The sequence below is a fragment of the Oryx dammah genome, unplaced genomic scaffold (genome assembly GCF_014754425.2).
Source record: "Oryx dammah isolate SB20612 unplaced genomic scaffold, SCBI_Odam_1.1 HiC_scaffold_13, whole genome shotgun sequence".
NCBI classification, from domain to species: domain Eukaryota; kingdom Metazoa; phylum Chordata; class Mammalia; order Artiodactyla; family Bovidae; genus Oryx; species Oryx dammah.
Genome location: NW_024070197.1, coordinates 3,562,204 through 3,583,743, shown reverse-complemented (window position 1 = coordinate 3,583,743; position 21,540 = coordinate 3,562,204). Strand labels below are relative to the sequence as shown.

The 21,540-nt window shown below is 63.7% G+C and overlaps 3 protein-coding genes and 1 long non-coding RNA gene across 6 annotated transcripts; 1 reads left to right on the top strand and 3 right to left on the bottom strand.

Moving 5' to 3' along the window:
- Positions 1-307: 307 nt before the first annotated feature.
- On the bottom strand, positions 308-13,398 carry U2AF2 (U2 small nuclear RNA auxiliary factor 2). 2 transcript variants are annotated; one of them, XM_040251960.1, is made up of 12 exons: positions 13,194-13,387; positions 9,562-9,697; positions 9,039-9,083; positions 8,693-8,796; positions 8,444-8,595; positions 7,210-7,326; positions 6,936-7,074; positions 4,071-4,150; positions 3,846-3,968; positions 3,586-3,684; positions 3,223-3,471; positions 308-1,048 (listed from the first exon to the last, which is right to left on the bottom strand). In XM_040251960.1, exons 1-12 carry the CDS (start codon positions 13,240-13,242, stop codon positions 914-916), a joined length of 1,428 nt encoding a protein of 475 aa, XP_040107894.1. In that variant the 5' UTR covers positions 13,243-13,387; the 3' UTR covers positions 308-913. The 2 variants fall into 2 exon arrangements, with proteins under 2 accessions (XP_040107894.1, XP_040107895.1); XM_040251961.1 differs by having other exon boundaries at positions 318-1,048; positions 3,598-3,684; positions 13,194-13,398.
- LOC120871936 lies at positions 13,324-14,889 on the top strand. The gene is made up of 2 exons (XR_005723136.1): positions 13,324-14,021; positions 14,736-14,889. It is a non-coding gene; the product is annotated as an uncharacterized LOC120871936 (long non-coding RNA).
- On the bottom strand, positions 14,844-19,923 carry CCDC106 (coiled-coil domain containing 106). Of its 2 annotated transcripts, none has more exons than XM_040251963.1 (6): positions 19,018-19,923; positions 17,710-17,776; positions 17,487-17,594; positions 17,222-17,398; positions 16,016-16,228; positions 14,844-15,656 (listed from the first exon to the last, which is right to left on the bottom strand). In XM_040251963.1, exons 2-6 carry the CDS (start codon positions 17,729-17,731, stop codon positions 15,340-15,342), a joined length of 837 nt encoding a protein of 278 aa, XP_040107897.1. In that variant the 5' UTR covers positions 17,732-17,776; positions 19,018-19,923; the 3' UTR covers positions 14,844-15,339. The 2 variants fall into 2 exon arrangements, with proteins under 2 accessions (XP_040107897.1, XP_040107896.1); XM_040251962.1 differs by having other exon boundaries at positions 18,338-19,043.
- ZNF581 (zinc finger protein 581) lies at positions 19,613-21,388 on the bottom strand. The gene has a single exon (XM_040251964.1). The coding sequence runs from the start codon at positions 21,086-21,088 to the stop codon at positions 20,369-20,371; it is 720 nt and encodes a 239-aa protein (XP_040107898.1). The 5' UTR covers positions 21,089-21,388; the 3' UTR covers positions 19,613-20,368.
- Between the last annotated feature and the right edge of the window lie 152 nt (positions 21,389-21,540).

The window sequence follows — 21,540 nt, the reverse complement described above, 5'->3', positions numbered from 1 at the left end:
GCCACCGCCGGCGGTGCCTTGGGCGACCTGAGCTCTTGGGCCCACGAGGCCAGCCCGCTGCCCGCCCACCGCCCTCCCCCCGTCTGCTGGGCCAGTTCACTGCCCCCTGCTCCCCGGGGCCACGCCCCGGCCCGTCCCAGCGCGGCAGGCCACGCAGGCGAGTGTCACCTCGGCTGCGCCAAGGGCAGGGGCACCCAAGCCGGGGTTGACAGCTAGGCCTCCCAGAGCCAGGCCTCAGCCTGGGGCCCAGAGAACCCGAGACCTGGAGAGCAAAGGGTTCACACACACGGGACACGTAACAGCTCCATAAAGTAAAATACAACAAAATGTTTAATGAGCAAATTCGTCTTAGCAAATATGAAACTGCCACAGAGAGGAGAGGGACGGGGGCCACGGGGTAGGGGGCAAGTCTGGGAGACTAGAGAGAACCGACTACGTAAGAAACCAGGAGGACACCAGGGCGAGGACCAGAGGCCAGGAGGACGGGAGCTGTGGTCCTGAGAGGGAAGGGGCAGGGTACTGGGCCGGACAACAAAATTCGAAAGAGTTTGGCCATAAAATATAAACACGCTGTTTCTACGGTGGGGAAGGGTAAGAGAAAGGGGGTATCCAGGAGAAGACTGCTTCAGGGAGGGGCTGTCGGGGTCCAACCCCTCCCTGCGGTCACCCCCTCCCCGCCCTTCCCTCTGTGTCTGTGAGTGCGTGTGTCTGTGTGGGTCTGTGTGCGCACTTCCCCAGTCCCTGCCCCGCCCCAACCCCAGCCCACCCCCACCCTTAATTGCTGCCATTCCAGTTGCTGCCGGCTGTCATTCGGCTGTCACTCCTCTGCCCATCGTCTTCAGAGGGGGAAAACGGGGGAGCAGGAGGGGGAGAAGCCCCCAGCCAGCTCCGCCCCTGCCCTCCCCCGCCGCCTCTACCAGAAGTCCCGGCGGTGGTAAGAGTCGGGGTCACAGTATTTTGTGACGACCACTCTGTTGGCGAACTTGCGACCCGTCAGGCCCTGCATGGCTTTCTGGCAGTCAAACACAGAGGTAAACTCCACGAAGATCTGTAGGAACAAGACGCGGCTTGTGAAGGAAGACCCAGGCCTCTTCGCTTCCTCTCAGCAACCAGCAGCACCCACCCAAACCCAGAACTCCACGGGAGGAAGAGGGCTGGAGAGAGGCCTCACTGCAGGTGCAGGGATTCACCCAACACCCTCCAGCGCCCCAGGATCACAGAAACACAGAACACAAGGGCATGGAGAGCGGAGGCAAGCTCGAGTCAAGAGCCCAAAGGGCAGGGCACGGGCAGGCTCAAGGAGAGCAGTCTACCTGCACCAGGCTCCCCTGGGTGCTCCCCAGTCCCCAGCGGCCATGGGGTCTCCCTGAGACAAAGGATGAAATAAGGAAGCCTCGGCACTTAGTATTCACACCCAGGCTGATTCCAAAGAAAAAACCTGAACCTTGATCTACTCAAAATTATCATCTTGTTTGAACCAGCAGCTGACAGAAGTGGAGGGCGGGGTGGACATAACCAGCCTAATTCAGAACAAGGGGAAACAGAATTCTAGAAAATACACTCTAATGCTTCGACAAGCAAAAACGGCTTACTGAAAAAAAGGAAAAGTCTGAAAGCACCCTGCAGGATTCTTATTTTGATCAAATCAACTTAAAAAGACATCTTTGAGACAGTAAGGGAACTCAAGCATGCCTAGGTAGACAGATACGAAGGGTAGTTTTGCTAGTGTACGAATGGTATCATGTAGGTTTTTAAAAATAAAGATGTTTTAGTCCTCTGTTTATAGCAGTTCTCAGCCAAGGTGGATGTGTCCCCAGGGGGCACTGGGCAGCCCCAAGGCGCTCTTCACCGTCACACCAGGTACGGGACACAACCAGCTCCTGGTTATTGGAGGCAGGATGGGGCCCAGGTGGCAGCACAGACCCCAGAACCGAGACAGCAGTGGCTCAGACGGAGAGCAAGCGCTCCAGCAACATGAGACACACTTTGTTTCAGCAAAGAAACAGAGGAGGAGATGGTAAGCCGAGGGCGGAAATTAAGACTGACAGCACCCTGGCATCCCGACACTGGCCAATGGGGCGCTCTGGCCCAACTTAAGTATTCCACACAGTCACCACCACCCTGACGGTTTCCCTGCTCCTACCTATGTTTGAAAAGAATGATAATACAGTTTGGACACAAATCTCACAGGCAGATCCCAGAGACCAGGCAAGGTCTTTGCATCCCTCCCGGGTGGGCCACCCCTCTGCCCTGGAGCCAGTACATCTAGCGACCCCAGACCCCACACTTGGAAAGCAAGTCCATCCAGCCCCTGTGCCCACAGCACCTCGCTGGGACCCCAGCCCCCAGCATTGCCCCTTCCCCTCTGACCCGCTCATCTCCCTGCTTCTCAGCTTCTATTCTGCCCTGTCACCCCAAGTCTGATCACGTGACGACCCCCGCCCCCAACACGCACAGAGCAGACACAAGGTCCAGGTGCTGACACGCCTTCTCCCCGTCCTCCTGCCAGACAACGGTAGACGGTTCGTCTGCAGAGCCCCGAAGACCAGCCTGCCGTCACCCTGACCCCGGAAAGTCCCAGCTCCGCAGGGCTGCACGCCCACCCTCACCTCCACTCGAAGACCTCACCGAGGTCTCCCGTGCCCATTCCAGCTAACCCTGCGCCCTCAGTGCCGCCCGCCCAGGACCCTCTGTGGGCCTCACCCCCTGCCAACCTTTCTGCTAAAACGGAGGGCCCTGCCCTACCCCCAGCCCACCTCAGGTCTAACAGTGTCCCGTGGACGCGCAAGTGAGTGGCTGGGGGGTCATGAGGCACACACACTCCCCAGGGTGCAGCAAGGTGCGGACACCCAGAATGGGGGCAGGGCCAGCGCACCTCGGCGGGCTGAAAATTAGAGCCTGGAAACCAGGGAGCGAACCGGGAGAAAGAGCTGGGGGTGGCCAGGCAAGCGCAGGAGAGGAGCCGGCCTGAGGACGGGGGCTGCAGCTGGGGGGCGGCTTTTAGCACTGTGCCCCCCCCAGGAGAGCCGACCACGTGCACAGTGGCACACAGCAGCAGGCTTTGTGGCAAAGTTGCTTCACTGCAGAAACAAGCGCTCGGCCACAGCATTGCATCGCTGCCTCACACAATGCCAGGGTCAGAGCAGCACTTGGGGGGGGGGGGGGCCGTGTGTGTATGTGTGCGCGCGCACGCGCATGTGGTGTATATGCGCAGGGACGCACCTTCCCGCAGCCGGGCACCTCCACGCCGTCCACGGGCCGCGGGATCTCGATGGACTTGACGAGCCCATACTTGCCGCACTCATCTCGCACATCCTCCACGATCTCCTCGTACTCCTCGTCGTCCAGCAGCTCCTCGGGCAGCACCATGTTCATCAGGCACAGGACCTCCGTCGGGTGCCCGCCCATCTGCACCTGGGAGCTCATCAGGCCGGGCACTTGCAAGGTCACGGGAGTCTGGTTGATGGTGCTCTGTGGAGGGGTGGAGACGGGGGTCACGGGGTGCCCACCCCCAGTGTGGGGGGACCCGCCAGCACCCAGCCCCTCCCCGCCCCCAGTGCCCCGAGCCAATGGAAGATGACGTGCCAGGGGGCTCACCAGCGTGGCATTCTTGGCGCCCACACTTGCCCTCTGGACCAGCAGCTTCTTATCTCCCAGCTGCATCCCATTCAGCCCTGCGATGGCCTGTGGTGGGGCGGGGCAGGGGCCGGGGCAGGGAGAGGTGGTCGGGGTCAGAGCGGGCTGCGTGGCAGACAGGGCACGGCGAAGGGGGAAGAGCTGCGAGCCCTGCGCCCCACCCTGAGGGGAGACCGCAGCAGGGCCGGGTGCGCTGAGGCCGGGCTCACCTGGTCCGTGACGTTGATGTCCACGTACTCACAGAAGGCGTAGCCCTTGGAGAGCCCGGTGGCACTGTCCTTGACCAGGTTGAAGGCCTTGAGCGGCCCAAACGACGTCAACAGCTCTTTCACCTGCGCGGGCCGGGGCACAGTCAGGTTTCAGGGCGGGGCGGGGGGTGGGGGCCGGGGGTCGGGCCAGGGTGCCGTCAGCTTTCGGGGCAGGCAGGGGCCTACCTGGTCGTCATTCAGGTAGTTGGGTAAGCCCCCGATGAACAGCTTGTGCGCAGAGTCCGGGACCACGGTGGACACGACTCCTGGGGGGGGAGGGGTTGGAACAGACAGGTTGCGATTCCTGGCACGGTCATCACGGGGACCTGGGGGCTGTCTCCAGGGGGGCCCGCCTGGCTGCCAGCCCCCTCCTCGCGACACCCGACACCAGCGGGCACAGCCGCACACTGGGCCAGGTTAGCAATCACACTCGCCCCAAGCTGGGGGAGCTCTCAGCCCCCAGGGAGGGTCGCAAGCCACGGCCTCCCCTCCCCCTCTGGCCCCAGCTCAGAGCTCCTGCCCCCGACCTCCTAACCAGGGCTCCCCAGGGGCCCCGACTCCCCGGGCCTGCCCACCCCCCTGCCTCTGGGCCAAGTCCCATGGGACCTCGGGCCCGGCGTTCCGTGTATGTGAGGCTGGGCTGTGCCCACCCCCTCAGCACTGAGCTACGTCCGGTGGGGGCCCCTCAGCAGAGCAGGCCTCAGGACTACCAGGCACCCACTGGCCACACCCCCTGCTGATCACCCCTGCCCCACCCCCCAGCCCACCGAGCTCCGCAGCGCGGTCCTCCACCTCCCGGGGCCCACACCGTGGCCGGCTCCTGACTGCTTTCAGGGCTCACTGCGGCAGGCCACCTGGCCTGGCCCACCTCTGCGACCCAGCGCCGTGTAGCCCGGAGGACCAGAGGGGCAGTGTTCCGCCCGGAGCGAGACTCTTCGTGAGGGAAGGGGGGCCAGGTGAGAACAACAGGCCGCCGAACTCCAGGCGGCCCAGCACGGGGGAGGGCAGGCCACGGCCCAGCCACCACCACCCTGCCGTGGTCATGCGGTCCTAAGGCTGCCAGGAGGGCCCACGCCAGATCGCGCGATGCAGACAGAGGCTCTGGGCCGGTGTGGGTGCCCAGAGCCCCCATGGGCTCTGAAGCCTCCCCAGGCCCCGCGGCATCGCCGCCTCCTAGGCAGGAACCCTTGCTGCCCAGCCACTGGCCTGGCCTGCCTGACGCCTCCGGACCACACAGGTGCAGGGCCTCAGGCCGTGCCCCTTCCATCTAGAGTCCTGAACTGTTTCTTCTCCAACCAAAAGCGTCTGTTGAATTTTACTAAATGCGTCTCCCTGGGGCTTCCAGGTGGCTCAGTGGTCAAGAATCTGCTTGCAATGCAGGAGACCTGGGTTTGACCCCTGAGTCATGAATATCCTCTGCAGAAGTGAATAGCAACTCACACCAGTATTCTTGCCTGGAGAATCCCACAGACAAAGGAGCCTGGTGGGCTACAGTCCACAGGGTCGCAAAGAGTCAGACATGACTTAGCGACTATCACTTTCACCCCTTCAATCATCTGTGGACTCGACTTCTTCGTTGGAGTAGAAAGGAAAATCAAAATATTGTGTTTAGGATTTGCCTGGTGGTCCAGTAGTTAAGAATCCACCCACCAACTCGAGACAAGGGTTCGACGATCCCTGGCCCGGGAAGATCCCACTTGCCTCGGGGCAACTAAGCCCACAGAACACAACTGAAGCCCAAGCGCCCTCAAGCCCCACACGAGAAGCCACTGCAACGAGAAGCGTCGCAACTAAGGAGAGACCTCAAGCAGCAACAAAGACTCACATGGCGAAAATTAAATTAAAAATAAAAACCTCGTCATTACAAAGAAGCTTCTCTGATTTGAGAATGCTTCACCCACATGCAGAATCTGGCTTCCTACCCCGTCCACAGCCCAGGAAGCACACTCCCCGGTCACTGTGGCTAGAGCCCCAGCCCCTCCATGGAGGCTGGAGGCAAATACTAGGAGAGGAGACCGGCCACAGTGAGAGGCAGGCTCCCACAAGAGAAGGATGACAGGCAGGCCTGCATGCAGGGGTAAGGCACCAGCTCTAACTCTGTACTGCAGGACAGTCACGACACCACCGCACCCCCCGGGTGGTGCCTGGCACGGCAGGCTTGGGCCAGCCTGCATCAACAGGATGGTTAAGATGCATTTGGGTCACCGGGAGGCACGGAAGCACATCCCGTGGCCTGATCCCCCCAGACACACGTGCACAGAAAACACGGCAAATCAGCAGTAGGTCAGGGCCTCCCACAAGCTCCAGAGACTGCTGGCCTCCCCCACACTCTCAGCAGGGACCAGAGAGGAGCCAGGTGGTCCCCAAGGGCTGCCCTCGTTGGGCCCCGCACCCCTGGCTTCACGAGCAAAAGGACTGCTTCCAAAACGCACCCTTCGGTGTGAACCTCAGCAAGGACAGCCCCTGTTCTCAACCCCCGGGGGGCGGTGACGCCCCCCAACACAGGCCCACCCCTCGGCACAGCCTGCAGGTCCGGTGCGGCCACGTGCTGCTCCTGCCCGATCTGAGGGCTTTCCAGAAGGGCCTTTTACACCATGAGTGTGACAGGGCCCCCGACGCCAGCATCTGTGGACATTCGGGCCAGAGTGACAGAGGAGCTTCACCAGAGACAATGTGGCTGCAAAGCACAGCAACTCTCCGGCCCATCAGAGAGCAGGCTCTGGTCACCCAGGTCTGCTTCGCTGTCCACCTACCCAGACGGCACTGACCACGGCGGGGAGACCTGCTTCAAGCCAGGGGTCAGCGGAAGCCCCGAGACAGGAGAAAAGGGGACAGCCACCCATCAGGCCCATGGAGGAGCTCAATGGACACGTGGGCGGACACGTGGGCGGACACGTGGGCATCCACGTGGGCTCTGGCACACTCGCACTGACCTGGAGGCCCAGAGCATCCCACTTCTCCCAAGACCCTAGGGCTGCCCCGGCCCCTGACAGGCTGAGAGGCCCCGGGCTGGCCCTGTACACCCCTCAGGCACCCCCAGAGCCCACTCACCAGGCACATAGACAGAGGGGTTCTCCGACATGCCCGGCAGGGGCTGGTAGTCATGAGGCCTGCGGATCTTCAGCGACTGGCCCTGGAAGATGATGCCGTCAAAGGCCATGGCCTGGGTGGTCTCGTCCACTGAGCGAAACTAAAGAAAAGGACAGGAAAGAAGGTGGTAAGGGGCAAGGCGAGTGGCCGGTCAGAGCCCACTCAAGGGTGCCAAGACCGCAGCTGGGTGGCGAGCAGACTGCAGAAGGGCCTGGTGGGAACAAGGCCTGCTCACCTCTAAGAAGGCAAAGTTCTTGTCCTGGTTAATCTGCACGGCCAAAACAGGGTTGCCAGGGGCCTGCGTCAGCCCCCCCAAGCGCATCTGAGCGTTGAAGAAATCCATCATGGCCTCCTGCAGAGGAGAGAGGAGACAGGGGGGGGGGCGGGGAGGGGAGGTGGAGAGAGGAGGGGAAGGGTGAGAGAGGGAGACACAGAGGGGTGGGGGGTGGGGGGGGGACAGTGGAGTCCGGGTGGGGCAGAGATCAGTAGTTGGGACAAACGCAGGAGAAAGATGAAAGAAACAAGGGCGGGGGGCAGCACAGGAGACAGCCAGGGGTCAGAGGTGTGGGGACAGCCACAGGGCCCCAACCGGGGAAGAAGGGAGGTCATCAGAAAGAAGCGGGAAACGAGGGAGAGGCGAGAAAACAGATGGAGAGTGTAGAAGAAACATCCAGTGGCGACAGCAGGAGAGAAATGGCATGAAGTGGAGCGTCAACAGGCAGAACACACGGAGGGTTGGAGAGAGGGGGCGGGGAGGGGGCGCGGGGCGGGGAGGGGGAGAGAAGAGTGATGTGGAGGGATCTGGTCCTGGAGTCGGGGGCTGGTTTATCAAATGCAGCAAAGTGCAGGTTGAGAAAGTCAGAATGGACCTTACTTGCCTTCGCCGATGGTAGCAAACTTTTTGTTGCTACGAGGGATCTCAGCCCCACAATATTTCACTTTAAAGAGAAATGGAAACAACTCTTTGATCTCGGGATTCTCGGGGGCGCCACGGGAAGGGGTAGGGAGAGGGGAGGGGACAGGAGCGGTGGGGAAGGCGGGGAGGTCAGGGCGATCAAAATCAGAGCAGCGACCATGGAGGGGTTGGGGAGAGGACGGGGAGGCGGCAGAGAACAAGAGGCGTGTCAGAGAGGCTGGGGGCGTGCGTCTGCGTGTGTGTGCGCGTGTGCGTGTCTCCCTCTCTCTCTCCACACGGACTCGGACCACGGATTCGTGGGTACGTTATGTGTGTGCTTGATCCCTGGGCAGCTGGAGGAGGCTGGGGAGGGGAGACGGGAGAGGGAAGAGGAGGGAGGAGAGGGCCACCCAGCCCGGCCCCTGGCTGGCTCAACTCCGTCGTCCGTCGGGGAGGGGGCCGGGGGGCCTTGCAGGCGCAGAGTCTGACCCGTGCAGGCTGGGGGAGGGAACGGAGGGAGGGAGGAACAGCGGGCACAGGAAGGGGGGGCAGAGGGGGCAGGGGAGGGCAGTACCTCTGTGATGCCGAAGGGGATGTTGCCCACGTAGAGGCGCCGGGCCTGTCTGGTCATCTGGCTCCCGACCACGGGCACCGGCGTCGGGGTCACAGCCAGACCGTCAGGGGTCATGGTGGGGAGGAGGGCGGTGGCTGGAATCTGACCCGCAGCTTCAAGAAGGACAGAAGGGGTCAGAGGATGCAGCGGCAGAGCCTGCTCCGCCCAGGGCCTCGCCCACCCCGCCCCTAGCCCAGGCGTGGAGCCCACCTTGCATGGCCTTGTACTGCATGGGGGTGATGTGCTCAAAGCCCGGTGGCGGCACGTCCCAGTATTTGCGGACCTTCTTCTTCTTCTCGTGGCGGGGGGAGCGACTGGGGGAGGCGGGAGGGGAGAGCGGGGCAGGGCGACCTCAGTCTGACCAAAGGCGGGCCTGCGGCCCCCCAGGCTCCCCTCGGCCCCGGCTCGGCTCTCAAGGAGAGAGAGGACGCGATTAGGGCCGACCCGTTCCGGGCAGGGGACTCTTCCCGGTGCTCGAGCGGGCGGATGAGGACAGGGCAGGGTGGGCGGGGGAGGCGGGGGAGGGCGTGGGGGAAGGGACAGAAGAGAAGCTCACATCAATCCACCGTGCTCCTCTTTAGCGCCTCTGGTCAAAGGTTTGCTGGGGGTGGGAGGGAAAGGTGTGGGGAGGGGTGACTGGGGACCCTCGTCTCCCCTGCACACCGCACCCCCCCCCCCGGAGGGCACTGAACACATCGCCCCCAAGCCCCCCAGCCACATGGAAGGGAAGAAGGGCCAGACAGACCAGCTTCCAGCTGGAGAGGCTCAGGTGGGAGGAGGCGGGGCGCCACCCACCCGCCCTTCCACTGGGGCAGAGAAAGCAGGGAGCAGCCTGGGAAGGGGAGAGGCGTCCGAGCAGAGAGCTGTTCCGAGAGATGCCGCTCCACCCCAGGGAGGCAGAGCGCAGCCCGGGAAGCCGACAGAGAACCCAGACCAGACGGGGGAAGCGGGGCCCTGACCCCAGACTCGCCCCCGGAAGCCCCCGCCGAGAGAAAAAAGCGGCCAGACAGGACAGCAGAGGCCCCAGCCCTGCGCGGAGAGGGGCCGGCGGCCCAGACGCAGCCCCGCCGCCCTGGTACCTGCGGCGCCGCCTGTCTCGGGAGGCGCTGCGCTGGTCCCGGTTGCGGCGGTCGCGGCTCCGGCTGCGGCGCTTGCGGTCCCGGCTCCGGGAGCGGCTGTGGCTGCGCTTGCGGTGCCGATTCTCCTTGTCGCGCTCTGCGGGGACAGGGCCGTGAGCTGGGCGGGGGCAGCCCGGCCCGCCCGCCCCCGAGGCCGCGCCCCAGCCCGGGAGGCCACCCCCACGGGGAAGGGCTCGCGGAGGGCGGGGCGGCAGGCTTCCTGTCCACGCACGCGGAGCCCGAGGGCCCTGGGGGCCGGGCGGGAGCAGTTACCTGAGGGGACAGGGCCTGGCAGGGCCCCGGGGCGTAAGGTACCTGAGTCTGCTCAGGAGGAGCTGGGGGGCCAGAGAAGTCAGAGGAGGCTGGCTCCTGGTCCCCCTCCAGGGCTGAGGGGCCTGACCCAGGGTCGTCCCTGAGAGGGGCAGGGCTAGACGCTGGGGAATCAAGAGACCCAGTGATGTTTTCCTGAAGGGACCCGGCGACCCCTCAGGAGACTCCTCCTCAACCAGCCGACCCCGCGCCCCACCTCAGGCCCGCGTCAGGCCGGGCGGGGCCGGGCAGCCCCGGGGGGCGGGGCACCCACCCGTCCCGTCCCGCCCCCCGAGCGGACCGCCCTCCCGGGAGGCCCCGCCCACCGCCCCAGCGTCAAGGACGCAGGAGCTGGGTGGGCCCTTCCTCCAGACCGCCCCTCGGCCGCTACAGCCAGGGCCTTCGACCTCCCCTCCTTCGCCCAGCAGCCCGCCACCCCCCGAGGCACGCGGCTTCTGCCCCACGCGGTCTGTAGTCCAGTCCCTCGGTTCAAAGAGGCCACTGGTTCCCCCACCATGCTCAACCAGCCCTCAGACTCCAGTTCATTTTACGAGGAGACAAGGCAATAAGGACAGGCTGTCAAAAGCCTCCGGCGTGCTGCTTCAACTCTCAAGCTCTTCCGAAGCAACTACCCGCGAACTTTTATAAATGAGTTTTAACAATAAAACAAGCTCCATACGCACTCAGAAAAGAAAAAAACCTCGTTGCAAACATTCAGATGCTGTCTAAAACCAGACTGCTGGTTTTACTCCCCGGGTTACTGTGGGGAAAAACTTGCTGGGAGGGGGAATCTCGCTCACAAGAGATGAGAAAATTGAGGCTTAGAGAGGTCATGTGACTTGCCCTGGCCAAAAGGCCTGGATACAGGTGAAGCCTGAATATGAACCCTGAAAGGTCAAGGGCAGCTAGGCAGGGGCAATACCTCTAAACACGAAACAGGCAGACCTATTAGGACCTGGATAGAACCACTAGTGATGGTGGAATTGCCTCCTCAAAGATGAAAAGACTAAACGTGAAAAATATATCCAAGACTGGCACCAGGAGGAACGGGCAAGCAGTGTGAGGAGCATCCTGGTCCTGGGAAGGGGATGGACAACGGTTCTGGGCCTCTGGCTCCCCACTGCTAAGACGGGCAGAGACCCTTCCCTGCAGCTGAGGCTCAGAAACAGACAGGCAGAGAGAGGTGGTCACACAGGAAGCACTGGTGCCCGCCGGGTGTCGTGGACACAGACACGGAACCCAGGTCGCAGGGGCTGAGGCCTGGAGGAGACAGGACCGCCAAGACAGACTCAGGGGCAGAGCAGCACGTGGGCAAAGCTGCCCCATAAAGCAAGGGAAACCCCTGCCCCCACCCCAGAAAAAAAAAAAAAACAGAATGATCCAGCACACATCAGAACAGGAAGGGAGCTCTGGCTGCTCTAAATGCCACGGCCACGTCGTTATGGAACAACTCACCAACCCCAGGGACATGCCCAGGCTGAGGGCCTGGCCTCCCAGGGCAGAGGGGACACCCAGGCAGAGACCAGAGCGCGGGTGTCAGCGCCCCACGGCAGCTCCATCAGCTCTGGCTGTCCAGCCTGGCAGGACGCGGCTCTGCAGCCCCGAAGACTCAGGGGCCATTTCAGCTTCCTGCACAAAACCGTGCAACAGCAACCAAACCTCTAAACCTGTTTTCTCCTCTTATTTAAATGAGGCTCTCGGGCACCCCCAGGTGTACGGCTTGGGGACATCTGCTGGAAACTCGTCCACATTTCCGAGTGAGCCCTCACACTACGAACGATTTCACCGTTGAAAAGGTTCACTTATTGGGCACTTAAAGGAGGCCAAGCCACATGCCACACACCGTCGGCATGTTGCCCCGCTGAATCTCAGCTCTGCCTCTCATCAGCTGAAATCTGGAAAGCTTTTATTCTTGAGCCTGTTTCCGCCTCTGCGAAGGGTAGGAATCACTTCAGCCTCGCGGAGCTGTTACAAGAACCCACTTAGGAAAACTGCAGAAGAGCTTAGCAATGTGCGTGACACATTGTGGTGGGTGCTGTAAACTTAACTATTATTACTATCATCTGTTAGCGACCAAAAAAAAAAAAAAAACCAGCGACCTACATGAGGAAAAAATAGGCCCACAAATACTCAGGCACTCATCAGGTGCTAGAACCCGCGTCTGCTCCCCTCCAAAGCCCATGCTGTTAAGCAGTGCATCACGTATGTGACAGACAACCTGCGGGTAGGTACGCTTCCCCAGGCACAGTCTACTGATCCAGCCACCCCCTCCCCAACTTCAGGCTGGGCCGAAAGGTGAATCCCAGCGCCCCTCACTCGGCGTTCCAGACACAAGCAGAGCAAGCCTCAAGCCCGCCACCTTCCCTCGACCCAAATTTGTTTGTTCACTCTCAAACCGGATTAAGAAGGCAAGGAAATCTGCTAACTGTCCTACAACTCTCCCAGCGCTAACGTTCTTGGAGTCCCCAAACTAATCACAGCCCCGTGCTTCGACTCGGCGTCTCCCGAGGGGGACGCGCCTCCCACCCTCTGAAGTGAAGCGAGCCCTCTCCTCGCTCAGTGCCCAAGAGTCCGCTCCACGCTGAGATTTAGGAGGCTGGAGCGATCATGTAGGCCGTGGGGAGCGATGACAGACACACACTCCGCACTGCGACCGCCGGGGGAGCCAGGGCCCCAAGAAGGGGTGCAGGGGTGCGGGAGGGGCACGGAGCACGGACAATGCGGCCTCTTCCACCGGCGCCGACCCTAGCAGCCAGCGGGGTCCCGGCGGCCGGTGAGTAGGAAGAGGAGCAAAGGCGCCAGAGTGAGAGGTGCTCCCCACGCGGCACTGCCAGCGCCCACGTGAAGGGGCACCCACAACCGCCATTTTGGAACAAAGGGGGCGTGGAGAACCAGGCCTAACCAGCCGGAAGCGGAAGTGCCAGGGCGTTGGGCGAAAAGGAGTTGCGGGACTCATTATACAATCTCCTTTCCAGATTAAAAAACGCATAAATCCGTGAGGTGACACCAGGCGAGCCCGCCGCGCCAGCGCCGCCTCCAACTCGACCACTCTAGGCGCGGAACGGAGCGCGGTGCGCATGCGTCCGGGTCGTCGCCCGCCGCCCCCTCCCCGCCGCGCGTGGCACGCCGGGCGGTCACGTGAGCGAGGCGCGCGCCGCGGGACGGGAGGGGGGGTGCGCCGCGCGGCCCTAAGAAGAGGGGGAAGCGACGGGGAAAATGGCGGGGGACACGGAGGGAAGCCAAGAACCGCCCCGCCCGCTGCCCCTCTCCCCCGGCACTCTCACCTTGCTTATTCTCGTTGAGCTGCCGCTCGAACTCGTCGAAGTCCGACATGCTGAGGCGGCCGCGTAGGGCGCTGTGCTGCTTTCGCTTCGCCTTGCCGCGCGCCCGCTCCGGCCGCTTCGGCTACTTCCGCCGCTAGCTTCGGCTACTTCCGGCCGCCGCCGGCGCTCCGCCGCCTCCTACCTAATCAAGGCCTGGCTGCCCGCCCCGCCCCGCCCCGGCTCCGCCCCTCCCCGCCTGCGCGCCCGCGAGGTGCCCCTCCCCCCAGGGTCTGGCGCCGAAACGCGTCGGCTATTTCCGGACCGTAGAGGAAAGCGTCCGGAGCGGTGACTACGGCTACTTCCGAAAACACCCGAAGTGAGGGTTTCACGGACTCCCAAGTTTTCGTAACTTTTCGGATATTAGCTCTTCCACGTTCGGATGTTTTCGGAGTACCTCGCGTTCCTCTGGACCCAGCCCCCTCTAAGAATCCGGCTTCTTCTGAAAATTCAAACCGTCCCTTTGACTGCCTGCGCTGATTATCCCCGCTCTTCTCCGCCGGCCCAGTCCAAGCGAATCGGCTACTTCCGACAGTCCTAACCGTCCCGGAGTCGGCACTTTCCGAAGGTTTCCGGCGCTCGCCTTCGGACCCAGTCAGAGATCAAGCTGTTTCCAAACTTCGGCTCCTTCCGGAGATTACAGTGGCCCCCTCCCCTCCCGGAGAACTTCGGCTCCTTCCGCTACCACTTCGGGAAGATCCCCACTCACGGGTGACAGCTTCGGCTTTTTCCGTCAGTGCTTCGGCTCCTTCCGGCTCCGGGAACCGAAAAGGGAGGGAGGACGGAGGCGAGGTGGGTCGGGGAGAGGAAACGGAGAAGGGCAGCGTCCCAGCTCTCGGCACCTGACTCTCCGGGTGGGGAAAGGGGAGGAAAAGAAGGGCCGCTCCTGCGGAGAGCCTAAGAAGGCTGCGCGAGACAAAAGCAGCCAGCGGGGTAAAGGGTGCGCGCGGCCGCTGCGGAGGTTGCCAGCGCGGCTTTGTGCGCCTGCGCAGGGTGAAAGAGGCGGTGGGGGGGCAGGATGGGCTTCTGCGCCTGCGTTAGACTTCGGTCTGAGGCGAGGTTTCTCAGCTGCTCCAGAAAGGGCCCCCCACCCCCGCTTCCAGAGCCCTCAGCGCGCGTGCGTGAGTCTTCCCCTTTCCCCGGGGAGGGCACTGCATTCCCAACCGTTAAGCTAGGCCGCCCCTTTACTAGTTGCCGTGGCGACCGCACAAGCGCGCTCGCCCCGCCGCGCAGGCGCCGCAGAGGACACTTCCGGGAGACGGATAATCTCGCGATACCGCCTCCTGGCGGATCCCTGTTCCCTGCTGCCCCGGCCGGCCACCTCCGCCGGAGGTCATGGAGTCCCTCCTCCTGCCGCCGCGCCTCTGGTCCCAGTAGCCCAGCGGGTGGTGCTCACGCACTTTCCCCGGAGTGCTGCCTCGCCCCCGAGTTCCCCAGGACACAACTGCCTCCCCTCCCACCCCTGCCTTTGCGGGAGCTAATTACATACACCCTGTCTTCGCCCAGTTCCCCGGCTCTCCCGCCTGACGGTCCGCGCTCCGGAATCCTCCAGAGCCCTCGTTACCGTCCCCGCGGCAACGGCCACCCCCTGCCCAAGAAAAGGCCGGGGCCTAGTTTATTCCAAATTTTATCATTTTAATTTAAATTATCTTAATAGCTCTGTCTCGTGTGGACTCGGACGGTCTTGGAAGGCGGGTGGGAAGCTCGCTGCGGGGCTGGGGTGCGGACGGGATATGTACAGTGGCCTCGCCCCGCAGGGTCCCGCAGTCTTCCCAGGAGGGAGGGCCCAGCGAGGGCAGGACGGTGCCGTTCAGATGCGGGGGTGCCAGTGGTCAGGGAAGACAGAACCGGACCCTGGATGGTGGTCCTCTTGGAAGCAGGACTAAGGGAGGACCGCCCCCAACCCAGGGAAGGCGGAGGGCAGGGTGGACGCTAGGGCTGTGAGAGGCCCAGGGGACAGACCTATATACAGGGGGCCTGGGGAGGGGGTGGCGGTCCGAGCGGAAACTAGCCGCCCTCGTGGGGGCCCACCGCCCGTGCACACGCCGGCCCGCGCGCCGGGCGAGGAAGCAGGGGCCGGAGGGCGGGCGCCGGGCCGGGTGGGGTGGGATCACCGCTTGAAGCGGTACGTGATGGGAAGCAGCAGCTTGCTTTTCTTGAGGGCCTGCACTTTCTTGAGGGTCTCCTCGTCCAGGGCCAGGAAGCAGCGGCGCGAGTACTCGAGCAGGCGCTCCTTGGAGGGGTCGAACTCGCCCACCTCGGCCAGCTTCTCCGGGGCTACGATGAGCAGCTCCGCGATGGGCGTGGTCAGCGCCACCGTGTTGCGGTCCACTCGGTGGTGCTCGAAGGCCCGAGACATGCTCTTCAGCTTCTGGAAGGTGCCCAGAATCTTCTTGTAGCGGCAAAGCACCCCGTCCGCGTCCTTCACTGCAAGCCGAGGGCAGGGGAGAGAGTTGGGGGTACAGAGACCGGGGCGGGGGCGGGGGGGCGGGAGGAGGCAGAAAGTGGAACCAGAAAGACCAGGAGGCTAGCTGTGAGTTACAGAAGGTGGGAGAAGGGGAGACAGGCAGGCCCGGGGAGGGCCCGAGTGCGGGGAAGGGCTGCATTCCTCCCAGGCCTCCTGGGCCACTGCTGCCTCCCCCGGGGCCTCAACTCCAGGATTATAAACCAGGACCACCCACGGAGGCCCAGACAGTCAACCAGGTCTGATCTGGTCTGTTTGCCGATGCAGGGGCGGGGAGAAGGGAGCTCATACAGACCCCCAGCCCCTCGCGTCCCCCACTCACCCCGCTGCCTCTCCCGGGCCTTGGGCTTCCCGAAGCGCCGCCGGCCTGGGCCTCCTTTCTGCTTCTGCCTCTTCCTCTCCACGGTGCTGCCTTCTTCAGATGCTCCGCTGACCGAGGAGGCGGCTGACTCGGGGTCTGAGGCCTCACCCCCTGTCCCCCCTCGGCCGTCCCCCTCGGCCCGCCGAGGCCCGGGCTTCCCCCGGCAGTGGTCGTCTGGAGAGGGGTGGGAAGACACGCACACACGTGAACTGCGGGAACAGGACATCGAGGTGGCCGGTGGCAGGTCACAGAGTCCCCGGGAAAGGGGGTCTCCCAGGAGGAAGTGCAGCACAGACGCCCAGCTGAACACAGTACACTAGGCCGGGATTTGGGGGTCCTGGGTGGGCGTGGCCTGAGGATGCTCAGACTTGGTGCAAGAGGTCTGGGGGAGGGGCCCGGCGGACCAGGCCAGTACCACGGGGACCTCAGGAAAGAGTGATTTTGTGGGGTTCTCACAGTGGAGGAGTTTTCTGGGGACCCAGTAAGGCCTCCAGAGGAGTAGGGGCAGGCAAGACCTCGCTGGGGGTGTGGGGTTCAGACCCCAAGAGAAATAGTCTCTACCTCTAGTCCCCTGGGAAGGGCATGCCCCCGCCCTCACCCAAACCGGGAAGCTGCCCAGGTTCTGATGCAGGCCCTCCCTCTAACAGCGGGTTCGGACCCCGGTGCTCGTCTTACCACAAAGAAAGTCCAGGGGCCCCTGCCCCTGACCATCCTGCGTGGGTTTCCCCAGCATGGGGGGCGGATGGTGGTAGACCCCAGCAACCCAGGCCAGAGGTGGCGCCAGAGCACAGGGGTCCCCAATGAGGTAGGTGTTGAGAAAAGCTGCAGGGCCCTCGACCTAACTCTCAGATGACTTTCCAGAGAGGGAAGTGGAAGCTTTCGAGGCAGCCAGCCAGGGGTTGATCACCAGCGAGGTCGAGGAGAGGCTGGATCCTCCAGGCCACTACTAAAGATGCGGGGCAGGAAAGCCCCCGTGGGGAGGGGTCGGGGCAGTGCATAGGACCCAGACAAGCAGGCCACAGTCCCGCCCATCAGCAGGACTCAAGCAGGAAGGAGGCGGGGCTTGGCGCCCACGGAGAGCCACCAAAGGAGGAGTGTGAATGCAAGGGCACCGGTATCCCTGAGGAAGGTGGAACTGGGTGCCCTGGGGAGGGGGGACGCCCTCACCTGCGTCCAGGCGGGCAGAGGAAATGAACTTGTCGAGCTGGCACCGCAGGAAGTCCCGCTCCTCCTCCAGGTCCTCAATGCGCTTCTGCAGCCAGGAGTTCCTCTCCAGGGCCAGGTGCAGCTGGGCCCGGACGCCGTTCATCAGGGCCGCTGTCGGGGAAGCAGCCTCCGCCGGCTCTAGGGGCGGTCGGCCCTGGTCACACCCCAGGCCTCAAGGACCCTGGCTGCACCCCCACGGGACTCAGTCCCCCTCCAGTCCACTCACCCTCGAAGTTCCCCCGAGAGGGGCTCAGGCTGTAAAAGATTTGCGGGTCCAGGTGGGGCGTCTCATCGAAGGGGATGGAAATCTCCAAGGCCTCGCTGTCCTTCTTCACTGGAGGAGAGAGGCTAGGCTCACCCAAGGGTGGTCCCGGGGCCTCGGACCAGACCCCAGCCAGGGAGGAGAGGGCAGGGACCTGGGTGGGTGGAGCAGGGCCCCGGTTCCTCACCTGGCCTCCTCCGGCTGTTCATGTCGCGGCCTTCTGCAGACCCCGGCAGCTGAGCGCCTCAGGGCCACTGGACAAAAAGGGCAGCCACAAATGGAGGAACACAGACGGGCTTCTGGGGGGCATTCCGGGGGACCTGGGGCTCTCGACGTGGGGAAAGCTGTTTGAAGGCCGGGACTCGTGGGTCTGACGGAGGCGGGGCAGACTGAGGACACCTGGGGTTACAAACTCCTAGGCTCTAGGGAGTGGGGAGCTGGAGGAAGGAGGACCCGTGGGGTCGACGGAGCAGGGTTCTGGTCGAAGTAGGCCGACAGGGTCTCGACACAGGTTACCGGCCTGGGAGAGTGCCCCAACTTCCAGGTGCAGGGTGGGGACCCCAGCCACGGGCGGGCCTCCTCACCCACGGATAACGTCCGGGCGAGCACCGGACGGTGCTGGGGGGCTGGGCGCGCGCGGCGCGGGAGAAGGTCACGCGTGGGGATGCACCGCCCCCGCCCTTTGTCCCGCGGGCGGGAGGGCGGGCCGCGGCGAGTGGTCCCCGCGGAGGATGCGCCTGGCCGCAGGTGCGGACGCGGCCACCACCCCCTTCAGTGCCCGGGGCCGAGCTGGCCGGGGATCCCCGCTCACCCACCCGCGCGCGGAATCCGGCCCGGGGACCGGCGGCGGCGGCGCCCATGCCCGGCGCTGGGGAGCGTCTGCAAAGAGTGACGGGGAGCAAAAGGGAGCGACCACCCACCCGCGGGCGGGGCGGAGGCGGCGGTGAGTCTCGGAGACGGGCGACGAGGAGGGCCGGCAGCCGGGGCCGCCTGGTGCGCAGGTGGCGTGCCTCCTCCAGGAGTCCCGGGTCCCCGGTGAGCCGGCCGTTTGCGGCGGAGACCCGGCCCGCACTTGCGCGATGGCCCCTTGCAGCACTCCCCCGCCCTCCGCGAAGCCTGGTCAGGGAACGTCACGAAATTCCCAATTCCTGGAGAGCTGGCGGCGCCCGGGGTTACCCGGGTGGGTAAGGAGGCGCCGGGTCGGGTTTGGGAGAGGCAGAGAGACGTAGGGAACAGCCAGGAAGGTTGAGGATCCCCCTAAGAGAGATGCTGAGAACTGGCCGGAGTGGACCCCCGCGACCCGCTCCTGCATCTCCCCTGGGCTGAGCACGCAGGACCCCAGGCTTCCCGGGGCCCTTGGACTAGTGAGTTACCCCTCCCCGAAAATAAAGGCCTAAAAACCAGTCCCTGCCCCCGTGTTATTAAGAGCTGGCTTTGCAACTTTCGGACCTAGATCCCAATCCTGGCCGCTCCTTCGCAGCCTCGGTTTTCTCACCTGTGAAGTGGGGCGATTATAATCCCTTTTAGGTCTGTTGTGGGGATACGACGCACGTAGAACGCTCAGCCCAGCGCCTGGCCGGGGCCAGAACTGAAGCTCGGGACCCTATGAGTGTTATCTGGAACCAGATTATGGGACGCTCCCTGTCTAGGGAGTAGAGACAGCTGGTTTTCTCCTCCACCCAACAAGAGGTTGGAAGAGATGAGGCCCGGCACAACTCCTGACACAACTCCGACACGCAAAGAAAACTCGGTGAGAGGGCAGGTGTTTATTCGGCTTCTGCCCCAGTGCCACCTGCCTCTCCTCCCTCTCTCCGGTAGCTTCCGTGCTCCAGAATTCCTACCAGCTCTTAAAGAGAGCAGTGCTTTTTAACCCTACAGCTGGAGAGTCGAACCGTCTTGGCCACACGCCCCTCCTACTCACTTCACTACCGGTGTCAAAACGTGCAGGGGGAGGCACCTACCCTAGTTCGGTGTCTTTTAAACTACATATTCATGCGCAGAAAATTTAATATGGTAGAATGAAATCTGTAATCAGCAGTCTAAAAAATGAAATAGATGGAAAAAATATGAGGCCTGCACGCAGAAGTAACTATTGTTAAACCTTTGTTTTCCATGTATTTTGTGTATCTGTATACCGGGTTGCCGTATAAAATGTGTTTCTTACAATGGGTCGTGGATTTTAGAAAGTTAAGATTAAAAACATTCTGCCTCAATGACACAGGTGGTCAGGAGCCAAGCTCGGATGAGCCCCAGGACAGGCCAGCCTGCCCATTTCCCAGCCAGGTGGGCCAGGCACTTGCGAAGTCTCCCTGCCAGGCAGTGGGCAAAGACAATCTCCCAGACCGACCTCGGGTGCTCAAAGCGGAACACGTGTTTACTGAGTGAGTGTCCAGTCTCCACCTCTGGCTGGGGAGTGGGAGGCAAGTCTGGGGCCCTTTCCTCCAGCATCGCACGTTGGGGGGGAGTGGGGCGGGTCTCAGGAAGACAGTGCAGATTCCTGATGGCCCCCAGGCACAGTTTTCAGGCCCGAGATCGGTAACACGTGGCACTCTTGCCCCCACCTGGCCCAACCCCGGCAGTCAGGGCTCAGTCGTGGAATCGCTGGTGTCTCCGAGGTTAGAGGGTTCCATTCAGGAAACGTGGGGTCTTGTTCCCATCTTATCTCCCAAACACCAGGAGATGACTGCAGGATTTCTTAAGGCCAGGGTCGGCCTCCCTGCGGCGCTGGGTCTGTTTGTGTCCAGGGCCCCCTGGTGCTCGCCGGCTGTCTGAGGATGACAGGTGTCCCTGTGTACCCCCGCCCCCAAAATCCCGCGGTACCTGGGGGGGGGGTGCCGCAGCCTGGCTCAGGGGTGCTTCCACCTCGTATGCTTCTGCAGCGTGTTCTGCTCCATGAACCGGCGCGGGCAGTGCGGGCACTGGTAGGGGCGCTCCCCGGAGTGGACCCGGCTGTGCTGGGCCAACTCGCCCGCCTCTCGGAATCGGCGAGGGCAGAGCGGGCAGCCGTGGGGCCGCCCGCCGCCTGCCCGGTGAATGGAGTGGTGGCGCGCCAGATGGCTGGCCCGCTTGAATGCCTTCCCGCAAGTGTCGCACTCAAAGGGCTTCACCTCCGAGTGGGTGATGCTGTGTCGCTGCAGGTAGGACATGTACTCGAAGACCCGGGAGCACACGGGGCAGCTGTAGCATTTTTTCTGGGCTGACGCCCCATCGGGCCCGGACTCCCTCTGCGACTCCTCGTCCACCAGCACGGTGTACGGGACGCCCTGGGTGTCTATGAGCAGGTAGTGGTTGGGCCTGGAAGAAGAGGGCGAGGTCTGGGGACATCCTGTGGAGCAGGAAGGTCCGGGCTCTGGGGACCCGCCTGTCCGAGGGGGAGGGGCCTGCATGGCCTCAGCGGAGGGAAACGCCGGGGGCCGGGGGCCGGGGGCCGGCAGCACCAGCATCCGGAGGGGTGGCTGAGGCCTGAGGGGTGGGAGACAGGACGAGGAGGTCACGCGGAGGCGGGAAGCTCGGCCCCACGAGCTCCGTCCTTCCCGCTCTGCGTGCCCTACTCCGGCCCGCTGCATCCTCTGCAGCGCCACCCTGACTCCGTGACCCTCTGAGGCTCCCAGGCGCCCCCTCCTCGAGACACCTCTCCCTTCCTTCCCACCGCCGACCGCAGGCGCGGGATCTCTTTGTGGCTGTCTGCCCCCTGTGTGCCCTCCTCAGCTCACAAGTCGCCCGCAGGCCCCACCCATCAGGTCGCCAGGCCGCTGACCCTGCTCTGGGGGTCAGTGCCCGCTCCAGGCGCCCCCTCGGCCTGTGCCCAGGCCCTCAGGTGGGAGGCCGCGCCGGGAGCCCTGTGTCCTCCCCCGCCCCCGGACCCCTGTGCGTTCCGTCCGGGGCACGCCCACCCGCCCCCACTCCCGGCGGCCTACCCGCGCTCCGCAGGCTTCCGCCCCGGCCCCGGCCCGGCCTCTCCGCGCGCCCCGCCGCGCCCCGCCCCGCCCCGCGCTCGGGGCCCCGCGCGCCCGGCCCC

Excerpts from the sequence above, each read along its gene's own strand:
- U2AF2 (XM_040251960.1), bottom strand. The coding sequence starts at position 13,242 with ATGTCGGACTTCGACGAGTTCGAGCGGCAGCTCAACGAGAATAAGCAA. Across the intron at positions 4,151-6,935 it reads CCCCTCTGTCTATGTGCCTG|GAGTCGTGTCCACCGTGGTC; the intron begins GTGAGTGGGCTC and ends CTCCCCCCCCAG. Across the intron at positions 1,049-3,222 it reads AGGTGCCCGGCTGCGGGAAG|ATCTTCGTGGAGTTTACCTC; the intron begins GTGCGTCCCTGC and ends TTGTTCCTACAG.
- CCDC106 (XM_040251963.1), bottom strand. The coding sequence starts at position 17,731 with ATGAACAGCCGGAGGAGGCCAG. Across the intron at positions 17,595-17,709 it reads GAACAGCCGGAGGAGGCCAG|TGAAGAAGGACAGCGAGGCC; the intron begins GTGAGGAACCGG and ends TCTCTCCTCCAG. Across the intron at positions 15,657-16,015 it reads GGCCCGGGAGAGGCAGCGGG|TGAAGGACGCGGACGGGGTG; the intron begins GTGAGTGGGGGA and ends CTCGGCTTGCAG.
- ZNF581 (XM_040251964.1), bottom strand. The coding sequence starts at position 21,088 with ATGCAGCGGGCCGGAGTAGGGCACGCAGAGCGGGAAGGACGGAGCTCG.